This window comes from Glandiceps talaboti, chromosome 1 (assembly GCF_964340395.1).
Source record: "Glandiceps talaboti chromosome 1, keGlaTala1.1, whole genome shotgun sequence".
NCBI lineage: Eukaryota > Metazoa > Hemichordata > Enteropneusta > Spengelidae > Glandiceps > Glandiceps talaboti.
In genome coordinates, this window is record NC_135549.1 from 8481716 (window position 1) to 8495773 (window position 14058).

Here is a 14058-nt window from a genome sequence, read left to right on the forward strand (position 1 = left end):
TGTGAAATATGAATATCAGATGCCGCTGCGTAAGGAATTGAAACAGTGTACTCCTATCATTTCATCTGTCCATTCCTATGTTGTTACCTGAATATTTGCCTATTTGTCTTGGTGCAAATAACATGATAAAAACTATTCTTATATTAGGACGGTATTCATGGCTCTGTGATACTCACCATCTTTCCCAAGGTCGTTATCAGAAGCAGACAGGGTGGTAACAGTATCCCCAATATTTAAATGTTCTGAAACTGATACATCAATTGGATTTTGCAAAAATTGTGGTTTGAACTCATTTACACCTGCAAAAAAGGACCAATAGATGGATAAATGTAACTTGACTGAAAAGCAAAGCGTCATGTACGTAAGATAGTAATCTACATGCACAGGAATCACCTACAACAGTCACTACCATTATGGACATAATTTACAATTCTTCGTGTTGGTCATAGGAATAACTTATGTCGCAATGTACGAGTCTATGTATTGTGATCCTTTTAACCATTATGTCAAGCTCATTATAATTGACAACTTATGACTCTGGTTTTAATGAAATGAATTTAGGAAACAGAACACAAAACAGATGTAATTCAGCTTTCTCCATAATACACTACTCTTACCTAGAATATTTGCATACACAGTGGCTGTTGAAGACACTGGTGGAGATCCATCATCAACCACTCTTATCAAAAGCTGATATGATTGTTTTTCTTCATAGTCAGGTGAAAAACGTACTACTATATCAGGAACATTTACCATAGGTATTTCAAATGTGTTATAATCATTTCCGTCGATAATGTAGTAGAATAAATGGGTTCCTCCTCCACCATCATTGCAATTCAAGCTACCAATAACTGTGTCTACCAGTGTGTTCTCCTGTACATTAATTTCTTCAAAGTCTGGATGACAATATGGGTTTTCATCATTGATGTCCGTTACATAAACTGTTACGACTGTACTACCTGTCAATATGGTAGTACCGTCATCTGTAGCGACAACATTCAAAGTGTAAACACTTTTGGTTTCTGCGTCGAGAGAGTCTATGACGACAATGTCACCGGATTTCTCATCGATTCCAAAGCTGCCAAAATCCCCTGATGTTATCGTGTACTTCACATCACCGTTTGACCCATCATCATCATCGAATGCTGTCACTCGTATAACAGTTGTGTCAGCTTCTGCATCTTCAGACACTGATGCTGTATATGACGATTGAGCAAATTGTGGAGCATTATCATTGGTATGTGTAACGACAACTATAACTGATGCAGATGCTGTGAGAGGAGGTATTCCATCATCCTCTGCTTTGACAGTAAGGATGTATCTATCAAGTGTTTCAGCGTCTAGATTTGTCGAATCAGCAATGATGACTTCATCATTTATATTTACACCAAAAACGTTGCCAACGTTACCGCCTGTTATGGTCAATGTAACACCATCTCCATCCGGATCTGTGACCGTTAAGGCTTCAACTAACTGGCTCGGGCTAGCATTCTCAGGTACTGTACCAAAATATGCTCTTCTATCAAATTCTGGTGGATTATTGTCACTTGAAACAACGTTTATGGTCAAGGTCATCGATGTTGATTTTGTAGCAGGATTTACACCATTGTCAGTTGCTTGGACATCTAATGAATATGTGTCGCCTGTGGCTACTGCAGATATTAGATATATTTCCCCTGTCCTTGGGTTAATGCGAAACTTTGAACTTGTGCCTGAAAAACTGAAAAAGACATCTTCGCCTGCATCTTGGTCAGTTGCATCTACATCAAATATGACACCATTTATTACTGTGCTAGATGGAATGTCTATGGTTGTTGAAACTGATGGACTTAGCACAGGATCAAACTCGTTTACGGGAGTTACGATCACATTAACAACGACTGTGGATGAAAGTGATGGCACTCCTCCGTCGTATATATGGACTGTGATTGCATGACTTTCTGCTGTTTCATAGTCTAGTGTGGAATCGAGTGTCAATAGACCATCACTGTCGATCGAGAACAGTGTACTAGTAGGACTGCCATCTACATCAGCGATCACATAGTAAAGTTCCTCATTCACCCCACCATCATTGTCATCACATCCTATTTCTATATCGTAGAGGTCACCTGTGGCACTGTTTTCAGCTTTGGTGATTGTTACCTGTGTTGGTGCACATTCAGGTTTATTGTCGTTTTCATCTGTAATGGTAAAAGCGATGCCTACAGTCGCTGACCTAGCCATTGTTCCCCTGTCGGTAACAGTAACAGTAACGGTGTATGAGTTAGCAGTCTCCCTATCGAGTGGTACCTTTGGTCGGATAACCCCCGTATTTTCATCAATCATGAACGTTGTGCCAGGGCTGAGTGAAAAGAAGAACTGTCCATCTAGTCCCCCGTCCCAGTCACCATCCTCGGCAGCTACCTGGTGAACAGATTGACCAACTGTAGTATATTCAGAAATGCTTACTGGTGTTACAGGTGATATGAATGCTGGTGTAAATTCATTGACAGCTGATACACGGACAGTTACAATAGCAGTTCCAGATTTGTACCCAGCAGCACCATTCAAGTCACGTGCTTCGATAAACAGACGATACACTTGTGTTGTTGGGTCATCATAATCTAATGACTGCGCTGTTGTTATGACTCCTGACGCACTGTCGATGGCAAAAGGAGAGGGATCTGGTTCTGATTTAGATTTAGGTGCATATAAATGTAAGAAACAGAGAACGGAGGGAAGATTAGTTTGAATTGTAATTCATTCATCCATTTTCATTACTTTATTCATTCAGTCATACATTCGTTCATTCAGTTTTAATTACATGTATCGTACGGAAGAAGGCCCATTGTCCCCGTACTTTTGCCCCCCACCCCGGCATTTTGCCTCCAGGCATTTAGCCCCCGACCTTGTCATTGTTTGACTGCTTTACTATTAAATATTTGTAGAAAAATATATCAATTTCTCAATTTGGATAAAAACTGTCATTGTACAACAATTCATTATTATAAAAGAGGTAACTTTAAAGTAGGGTTTTCATTTACTATTGATTGCAACATTCATCTTCTACTGTCTACCCATTCACAAAATGTACCAATAGCAATTAACGATGTACTCTGGTAATTGATATATTTCAAAACATTAATCTTCTACGACAACTCGGAATCACTTGTGCGATAATGTGAATAATTGTCTCCATAGTTTCCAATTATGAAGAGAAAATATAGAGAATGGGCATTAATTTGATAAACTAAGAAATATCACCTGTTTAGAATTGAATCATGGTACTGATCCACTGAAAATGTAGGCATATATGATTGTATTCTGATCTAATGTCATGAATATTGTCTTTGGGTAAAACATGCCCTCATAAATCTAAACGTCACAGTTTACATGTCATGTCTAGTTTATCGTATCCATTAAATTGCGAATAGAACGCAAATAAGACAAATCTTGTTTACCTGTGATTACATATAGTAGTAAAGCATTGTCTCCATCGTCAGCGTCAGTTGCTTCAACAGTCACATATGGCACTGATGTCAAAAACGGATCTTCTGGAATATTAACACTGAAAAGATATAATCAAACTTTGCTTATTGTTTTATATTGTAAATAAATTGATAGGTAAATTCTCAGCTCATTTTGGTAGAATGGATCATTTCATATAGGATTTTGTTTCATATTATTTTCACAAATTATTCGTTGTACAATTACATCACAGACCCGTGTCGTTGCAAATAAAACAATACACTGTGAATAGTAACTATCACATTCGTATTTTAGTCACAGTAAAACTAAAATAAAGGCTGCACCGTGGTGTGTTGGAATTAAATTTTGACCTGGTATATGATACGTTTCTGTCCATTTTTTTACTATGTTATTGTCCTTCCATCATTCAAATATGTCACTGATACAAATACCCTTACGATACGATTACCCTTCTCAAATTGCAATATAAACGGGACAAGGAAATTAATACAAGAGTTCAAAATGTTTCAAATTACATCCTACCTGTATAATGTATTAGTGAATACAGGTGGATTGTCATTGACATCAGTTACGTCCAGTGTTACAGTTGCTTGTACAGTATTTGAAGAATCTGATGCATCAACAGTAATTGTGTGGCTTGTAGCTGTGTTATAATCTAGACTCTCCTTTAAGATGATATTACCGACGTCATCAACACGGAATTGAGGACAGTTGCACGATGGGGGGATACTATACTTTACAATACCGTGTTCATTATCTGATGAATCAGCGTCTGTTGCTGTTATAGTGCCGACTGTTGAATCAATTGGTAAGTCTTCATCAGCTGTGAATGTGTATACACCTGGCACAATGAAAAGAAAAACATACACCCTGTAGAGGCTCACTCGATTTTATCAGTGCTGCATCGGCGCAATGTTACAACTGAATTCTATCACCCTACCAAGTTTGCCTGTCCTGTACAGTGTGTGACAGGCAAACTTGATATATCTTGAAAACATTCAGTTGAAACTCTTCGTCAGCGCCGGTGTAACTGAATGTGTCCTAACAGAGTATAATATGAATGTACAGCCGGTCATATTATTGTAGACCATGCTTCACCCCAACTTGTCCTTCCTTATCTGAAGGAAGGTTGTCGATAATATTGTGTCTACATAATTTCATGCGCGCTTACTCACCAGTAGGAGGATCAAAGTCCGGTTCATCTTCATTCACGGGTTGAATGTTGACAGTTCCTTCTACGGTGACAGTGTGGGATCCTGAATCAGACACTAAAATTTGAAGGTCATAGAAGCGTGTGTCAACTTCAAAATCTATTGCTGTAATCACCTGAACTATTCCAGTTGTTGTTACTGCGAATTTGTTACCATAGTTGTTATCGAGAGTATACGTAAGAGTAGTATCCACAGCATCATCGTCGCTGCAGTCAAGAGTGATTACGTCGACTGTGGTTTCTTCATCTACATCTACAGCAAAGGTTGATGGCGTACACTGGGGAATAAAATCATTTAAGTCATCAATTGTGACTGTAGCCGATAAAGTGTCTGTTCCTAAGACCCCATCTGTGACCTGCAGATCTAAGGTGTAGGAAGTGGCTGTTATTGCTTCTGAGTCAATTACATTCTTGATGCGGAGTATCCCAGTCTCGTCAATATAAAAAAAGTCATCATCATTCCCAGAAACGATTTCGTACACAACTTGACCATCGGGTGAATCTGATGAGTCAGGGTCAGTTGCAGCACAGTCAACAACAAGAGAACCAATTGCAAGCTCTTCGTCTATCGTTACGTCACAACTTGCTGGAAATACAGGTGGACCTTCATCCGTTGGAAGAACTGACACGGTTATATCGATCACTGTATTTCTTGGAGAAACACCAAGATCTTGAACATTTAATTCTAATTTGTATTGGTGATTTGTAACTGCCTCGTAATCCAGAGTCTCCCCAGCTAAAAAGAAATAAACTGACTTTATTGTTTGTTTTTAAATAATGAAACTACCGTGTCAATATTTCAAGAAGATTATTTGATTGAAGCAATATTTGATGGATGCATGCTAGTCAGAATGGGCGAATGGTTAGCGTGGTCGGCTTGGAATCTGCAGGTTGCAGATTTGAGCCCCTTCACTGCCGTTTGTTTCTGAATGGCTAAAGTCCTTAGGCAAGATCTGAACCATGATTGTGCCTTAGTCAACCCAGTTGTATAATTGGTGACCTGGTAGGATAGAGGTTGCAGAGTGAATGTTTTAATCCTGTGCACTTATAAAGGTTGCAATGGACTGCATGCTCCCAAGGAAACTGAAGCTGGTTAGCAATACAGATAATAAAAGCAGATAAAATATAGACTGGTGACTTGTGCTGTAATTATCCTCTGATATGTATTTGTAGTTCAGTTACATTTCAAAAGTACACCGCGATTTGTATATACCAATTTATTTGACTTCTTTCATATATTCCGTTACCTATGTTTGAATGTCATTTACTACTACATCTTTTATGATCACCATTTACCTTTAAGTTGCACACCAGTTCCTAACACCCACTCGAACGACTCAGTCCCAGTTGGTGCTATCTGACTGAGAGTATATATCAAATCGCCATTTAAACCGTCATCTGGATCACTACACTGCAACTCATCCGAAGCGGCAACGTTCGATACTGCAACAAGGGAAGCTGTAAGAAAAACTATTATTGTATATTTTGATATCCTTTTAAATTCGTTAGCTATTTATGCAAGATTATAAGGATGTCTATTGGGATTTCACTGACTGGACGTCAAAAATACCACAGAAAACTACTGCCACAGCAATCATCATCTATGAATTTTTAATGAAATCTGTATTTCATTTAAATATTGCTCCCTCTTGAATATCAAGGAACTCAAATGATATGACCCGATTCTTTGGGACTGTTTGCAATTCACTGCAATGTTCGTAAAGACAAATAATTCCGTAGATCAATTCGAGGAAGGTGAAGTTACATCAAACAAGCTTAACATTTTTGCGAGGTAATCGAATTTTCAAGGTTATTGGTTTGCACCGTAATATAGAGTATGGTCACTCCAGGGTGTACGTTATGTATTCTAGATCTATTGACATTAAGGTAGTTCTATCCTGATGTCCAGAACATGGCACGTGTTTATATAAATGCTATGGTTGTGGGTGTCGTGACACTACTAAACAGTAGATATCGCAAAAAGAATGTATTGTAAATGCAGTATACTTTGACAACTTACGTGTATTTTCCAATTGTTCAACATTGAATGCGTAAGATAGACATTCCGGAGAATTGTCATTGACGTCATCGACTATGACAGTTAATGTCGCAGTAGCAGTTTCACCACCACCGTCAGTTACTTTTACTGTAAGTTTATAATTGTCAACGGTTTCTCTATCCAATGGACTTGTAAGGTATACCTTACCAGTGACACTATCAAGGGCAAACTTGGTTAAAGCAGATACAGGAATACCTAATAGTGAGATAAATGAAATCATTGCTATTAATATATGGGAGAGATTCGACGAATTTTAATTCATTTGTGGATGCAAACACCAACTGCCTGTGCGTATCAAGATTTGGAAAATGCCCCTTAAGTACCTTGAGTTGAAATCAACAATTAAATACTAAGAAATTTACAACGATAACAAAATATTGTATGATAGCAAGACAGTCACAACACCCTTATAGTTGTTATAGATGAGGACATATACCGGACCATACACAAAAACAACCATGTAACAATAAGACATTGAACTTCGCTAGAGTGAAGCCACATAAGACTGCTCGTGCAACAATATAAACATGTTGAGCAACACGATAGAAACACCACATATCAAACTGTGCCTCAGTATTTGCTTCAAACACTTACTTTAGCTTTTCACAAGATATATAATAAAAACGTTTATTTTTTAAACCTATGTATAAGACGACTTATTTAGGCCCTTCTAACATACACGCTCGATCCACAAAATCCTATTCGGGTCGTTCTATTTCGTAAGCATACATCCTCTTGCGGGGAAAACAGCTGAGCTGAAATTGTGTAAATGCGATGTTTGATATTTTTTGCATCCCATCATTTCGAACATTAATTCTCAAATTTAAATTTATCGAAATATCTTCCTGACCTGCCAGTTTCCTGTACTCGACGATACCATGAGGTGCTTCATCATCGTCACTAGCTACGGTCGACATATCAGATATTTCAGTATCAACCGGCGTGTCTTCAGCCGTGTTGACTGTACTATCCGTTAATGTTGGTACGAAATCGTTGTTTGGTAACAAGTTCACTATCAAATTCACCACTTCTGTGTCAGTACCATCGGTTATGGTTATCTCCAAAGGGTACACACGGTCAACAGCTGTATCATCATAGTCCATGGCTACAATACGGAAATGACGGAAATCTTACTTCTATATATATTGCTATAGCAACAATGTATGTAGGATTCCACTTTGTTAATCATTTCTGTACAGTTTAGTATCACGTGACCCGTTAGTTTCCTCAAACTCCATGTATTTTCTAGAGTCTGGAGAACAATTTGTATTATAATCTGTTACAGGCTGATTGTTTTTGTTTTCTTTCCTTGTGTCAAAAATAATTTTCACTCATTCATTCATTCACTCACTCACTCACTCACTCACTCACTCACTCACTCACTCACTCACCCACTCACTCACTCACTCACTCACTCACTCACATACTCACTCACCCACTCACTCACTCACTCACTCACTCACTCACTCACTCACTCACTCACCCAATCACTTACTTATTTGAAATTTTATTCACTCAAATTTCATCCGTAAACTAAGAATTACTGATTTGCAGGTGGCCAGTTACAACCACTGATACTTCGCATTTGAGAATTTTTGTAGAAGAAATAATTTATTAAGAATATGCATAATTCGATTGAAAACATCAACATGCCACTCGTTCAGGATTTACTACCTAACCAATAGCAAAAAACGGATTTGGCCCCTTTCCACTCACCGCCCTTCATTGTGACTACACCAGTTGATGAACCAATATCAAAATCTGTAGTTGGATTGATTGAGTACGTTAATGACAGTCCATCTGGATCGATGCAAGATATAGTTGTTACCTACGTATTCGAAAGAAAATGTGAAAATGACAAATCATCTCAGTAATTCTATTGACGATGTATTGCTTTTCTCAATGGTTTGATATACAGTTATGTAAACCAATTATACCAACATACTTTTTTTTAAAGAGATGGTTATTCTTTGACTTGTACTTCTCACTTCTAGAAATTTGTGGCTAGAACATTATTTTTCAAACTCAAATATTAACTTGCGTGGTCAAATCACTAGTCATTCGAATATCTTTGAACCCTCAAATGCATGAGAAGATCAAATGAATGCAAAGTAACAATTCTGCCTCACCGTGGGGGTGGTTATTCTCTTTACAATCATACATTTAACTTGATTAGTCATCGGCATTTATAGTAAACGCCCATCCCTGCCCCTCATACCTCCCGTTGAACAGAGGTGGTGTCAACATGTGATGGTTCGCGAGATCAATCATCAACCTTTCAAAATCATCAAATCCCCCTCCCCTTGAAAATTCAGCAGTGGTACATGGGATCAGTTATTAGCGCTAATCCTAACCAATAAGCCGATTTGTCCAGGGAAATTGTTGATATTGGGTTACTATTATTATTTACCAGTGCATTCACTCCAGTGGTATCTTCAGGAACTTCCATAACAATCGATTGTGAGACACAGGTAATTGGGGCATCACCTGCTACATCGGTAACTGTCACCGTCACCTCTATAGATGCTGATCGTGTAGGATTCACGCCTTTATCTTCAGCCAAAATGGTCAGGACGATGGTGTCACCGCTCAATTCGTAGTCTATCATTCGATTGATTGTCACTTCACCTGATGCTGCGTCCATCTTAAAATTATCATTAATATCACCATCTGACAAGAAAAAGTAGCCCTGTGTGAAATTCTTAACTTCTGATACAAACTATGTTGGTAATTCATCTCATTCGAGATCATCACCACAAGTAGATATGTTTTCCATTTGACTACTTAACAATTAACCTCTTTAAATGGGGACTGCCCACTGATTAGCCCTGTTTTTGCTATTTGTCAGTCCCAGTACCCACCACCCACATTCATTCCCTTCTTATTTGAGGGTTACCATGTGATCCTGCAATAATTGTTTAATATAATATTAACAAACCTGCGATTTATGAACCCTTCGTCTTTCTACATAGTGTGACGTGTGACTTTCTCCAATAGCGTAGAAATGAATATTTGCTGTACTGAACAAGGATTTGACATTCTGAAAAGCCTTCTCTAGCAGTCCTAGCTATCACAAGTCATGGATGTCTTATTTGAGTATAAAACATGCAAATGCAGGATAAAACAATGGGAAATGAAAACTGTAAATTTCAAAATGTCGTCATCAATCCATACTGTAATATTCCCTAATTACTTATACATCCCAGGCTGTTAAAATACTAACCGATGATAGAATATACTACGTCCCCTTGAGGACCAAAATCCTCATCAGAGGCTAAAATGGTGAAGACACTTGTCCCTACAGCAGTTTCCTCGGGTGTCTGCAAATATCAAAAGAGGAATATGATATTCAGTTAATCATAACGCAACTATGATTGCCTTTGCGAGTGCTAATCGTTAATGCTAGAGAAAAGCCTGTTAATCAAAAATATATTTCTGTAAACGACAATGAATAAACGTAGTCATCGTAGGTCTTCAGAGTTGTACCATGTGTAATATTTTCATATTGCACAATATTTTCATTCTAAATCATGTCACATGCTAACGAAGTTATGGTTGCATATGGCACTCCTTGAGATAAAAAGAAAGAAGTTTCCTAATATGAATATTAAAGTTTGGCAACTTGCTATAGAAATTTAGACCTACTGTAATGATAGCAGGAGTTGTGGGTGTAGCAGCAAACACTGGATCGTAGTCGTTGACTGGGTCAATTTGGACATAGACAGTAGCAGTGGCAATGTTTCCAGAAGGTTCATCAGCAATGTACACAATGAGTTCATACGTGTCTGGGTACGTATCCGTGTCACCGGGATCAATTGATATTGGATTCCTTAATTCTAGAGTTTCAGCTGGAAGGTCAAATTGAAATAATAAACTAGATTCCGGAGGACCAGCATCATATGTGGGGTCAGACGTCGGCTCAAGACTAAACACAAAACTTGTGATATCATCAGAATCGGGGTCATCAATGTTGAATGCTGCCAGGAGTGTACCGGCTGTATCGTCTTCTTTCACAGTGACAGAAAACACACTCGGAGTCAACGTCGGTGGATTGTCATTAACATCGAGAACATTGATTACAACGTCTGCTATCGACGTCTTCTTCGGTGTACCTGAATCACTGACTTTACATCGGAGTGTGTACGTCTGCTGTGTTTCGTAGTCAAGTCCGGACTTGAGTGTGATGTCACCATTTGCTACTCCAATTTCAAAGATGTTCATCCCACTTGTAGCTATAAATATATATAATCGATGAATAACTTGTCATAATTACGTAGATTGATATACGCATTCGAAGGGTTAGAGAGGAATTCCTGTACTTGGATCTAACTGGCAAAGTTGCAGGCCAGAAGTTCAGAAGACAAGATGGTTGGGAGTACTACGAACAAAATATGCTCCTCCCAAGAGCAAATTTGTGAAATATGAACCCCACCCTCCATTCCCCTGACCCTCACCACTTGTACTGAAGGCTCCCTTACCCAACTTCTCCAATTTACCATCGACTTACTGGGTACATTTCCCACTTGAAATTCAGTATGTCAAATTGTATTTTAACTCCACACAATAGCCATGGCATGAATATCAAATACGTGTTTAGCACTATGTAAGATTAGAGAATAGTGACTGTGCCAAACTTGGTGCAAATTTTATTTGACATTTAATCATTAGGTTGTTATTTTCTAAAAGTACACACACACACACACGCGCGCGCGCGTTCCATATGACGTAAAAGTAAAGTCAAAGCCTGCTACACAGAGATTCATAATTATACTTACGGTTATAGGAAAGTATTTCATGAACCATCAATCCGTCATCAAGTCTATCATCATCCTGAGTGTTTGTAGAATAAATTGTTGCCCCGACTGATTCATCTTCAGACACATCTACCGAAATGGTTGGACCGTCAGGAAACGATGGTGTAAATTCGTTTACTCCAAGAACCTGGAAAATGAAATATACAAAACATCAGAAAATCCATCAGATAAATTAGGGGTTCTGTTAGGTCTATAATTGTAGCGAATGTTCCTAGACATAAATTATTACATTTTACTTTCAAACATGGTTGTCGAAAATGGTGAAATGTTACATGGATCAATGATCGTTGCAGTGATGATATCTAAGAATCTACTATAATCGTGTTTTCTGCTGTGTGCATGATTTTACCTTAAGCACATACACGAGCAGGATGCAGATAATGAATCCAAAATCCAATTCAGAATAACATGATAGTGATCTATAACAAAATAGGTACATGTATGTACAATACAAAAATGTCAGTGTTCTTCCAAGCAGTAGATTGTGGCGATGAACTAATATTCGCTTCAATAAACACTGGACCAACAGTAACTCCCACAAACACCTGAGATGTGCTGCACTAAAAGTCATCGCCATAGATATGGTAGCTAAAGACACCATAACTGTGCTGTACTGACAGTCATAGCAATAGACACAGGGCTATGCTAAAATAACAATCATATACACAAGGGCTTTGCTACACTAACAGTCACCTCCGAGGACACGATACCTGAGCTGCATTGACATTCATCTCAGTAGACATGGGGGATGTGCTCCACTAACCGTTACCTCCACTGACACTTGTGCTGTGCTATACTACATGCACCAACAGTCACTCACATACACTTACGTCCACAGACACTAGAGCTGTGCTTCCGTTAAACTTACCTTCACAGACACTATAGCCGTGTTGCTCAGTCCGCCTGAATCTACTGCTTCTACAGTCAAAATGTAAATGTCGCTTGCAACTGTGACTGCTTCATAATCCAGTACTCCATTTGTAATCAGAGATGTTCCACTTGTGTCGAACTTGTTATTAGGACTTGCATCGTCACCATTTAAAATAGTAAGAGTCAGTGTGTCACCAGAATCGCTATCCGTAATTCCGAAATCTATTACTGTGGCACCTGGATTAGTATAAGAGAAGGGCGTTTCTTATACTAATTCAGCTAATATGTTAAACGTTAATACTTTGCATAAACATATATCACATTGAGCGACATCTCTTTAAAACACATTTTACAAATAACTTTACATTTCGATGCTAAATACATAAGGATAAATCTCTGGATAGGTGAGCTTGGCGAAGTCTTCTGTGAAAAGTACATTGATCATGTGCAAGACATATTTCATATAAAGGTAGGCAGTGATCTTGGTACAGAATGGACAATGCATTCAAGGATATATTTACCTGATCCGGTATTCTCATAGATCTCCCTATCATACGTAACGCTGTCAAACTCTGGTGGATATTCATTCACTGGATTAACTAAGACACGGATACTTGTAGTACCAGTATTCGAACCTTTGTCCGTAGCAGTCAACACAAAATTAAATGTATCAGAACCTCCTCCATCAAGATCAAAGTCATTCAGGGTCTTTATAACACCATCTGTTGCTACGGTAAATCCAGATGATCCGGCACCTATGTCATTGGAAATGACCATGTCAATTAGTTTTGAGTGTACATCTAGTGATATTCTGTATGTTGTAGATTTACTACTTTAACCACGTGGAATATATATAAGGAAATGAAATTGAGGAAATAAAAGTGAGAAACGTTTCCTTAATTATAGTGCAGTGACTAGCTGATGAGCTAACACGTCAACTGGTAGATTCCGTGTGTCGTCCAAGTGTGTATCATTCTATTCATCTGCAGGTGAGAAGCCAACTCATTAGCATCTAGCCTTTCAACTTACCCAGCTTCCCTGCCTAAGACTGATGAACTTAGGAATCGGTTAATTATAAAAGCAACGTGGATTTTGTATATAGACAGACAGACAGACAGACAGACAGACAGACAGACAGAGACAGACAGACAGAGTTGAGAGTGTATCGCCACTATCACGATCGTTAGAATACATACTTACCACTCAGACTATATGTGAATGTATCACCAGTATCTTGGTCATTGAGTTCGTCCTTTGGGTCACTGGCTTGCCACGTGACAGCTGTCTGAAAACCTGCGTCTTCATCGACTTCGCCAATGTAAAGACTTCTGTCAAATGTTGGATCTTCATCAAATGTTTCCCGGATATCAATCGTCATGGTTTCAGACAATGCTGTAGATCCATCACTTGCCCTTTTTTGATGTAAAAAATATACCCCTTGTTACACCCAATCCTTGAAACTGCCCAATTCATGGAATGTGCATGTAACTTTGCCCAGTTCATGAAATGGTCTACTTTATGCAATTGAGGGTATATATTATGATCTAAAAGGGCCAAATTAAATTTTTGGGGCAAGAATTTTGAACTTGGGTGTTGATTATCGAACTGTATTAAAAACACAAGCAACACTGAATTAT

At 38.4% G+C, this 14058-nt stretch overlaps 1 protein-coding gene across 1 annotated transcript in view; it reads right to left on the minus strand.

Moving 5' to 3' along the window:
* LOC144442412 (protocadherin Fat 4-like) overlaps positions 1-14058 on the minus strand; it is a 41445-nt gene that overhangs the window by 2792 nt on the left and 24595 nt on the right. Inside the window, exons 4-19 of the mRNA XM_078131794.1 lie at positions 13622-13833; positions 12943-13176; positions 12420-12658; positions 11513-11678; positions 10383-10969; positions 9961-10057; positions 9148-9407; positions 8454-8565; positions 7588-7842; positions 6699-6932; positions 5975-6121; positions 4644-5414; positions 3991-4309; positions 3441-3547; positions 618-2669; positions 177-299 (exon numbers count right to left, since the gene is read on the minus strand). Of these exons, the coding sequence (XP_077987920.1) occupies positions 177-299; positions 618-2669; positions 3441-3547; positions 3991-4309; positions 4644-5414; positions 5975-6121; positions 6699-6932; positions 7588-7842; positions 8454-8565; positions 9148-9407; positions 9961-10057; positions 10383-10969; positions 11513-11678; positions 12420-12658; positions 12943-13176; positions 13622-13833 (5915 nt within the window). The remainder of the gene's footprint in view (positions 1-176; positions 300-617; positions 2670-3440; positions 3548-3990; positions 4310-4643; positions 5415-5974; positions 6122-6698; positions 6933-7587; positions 7843-8453; positions 8566-9147; positions 9408-9960; positions 10058-10382; positions 10970-11512; positions 11679-12419; positions 12659-12942; positions 13177-13621; positions 13834-14058) is intronic.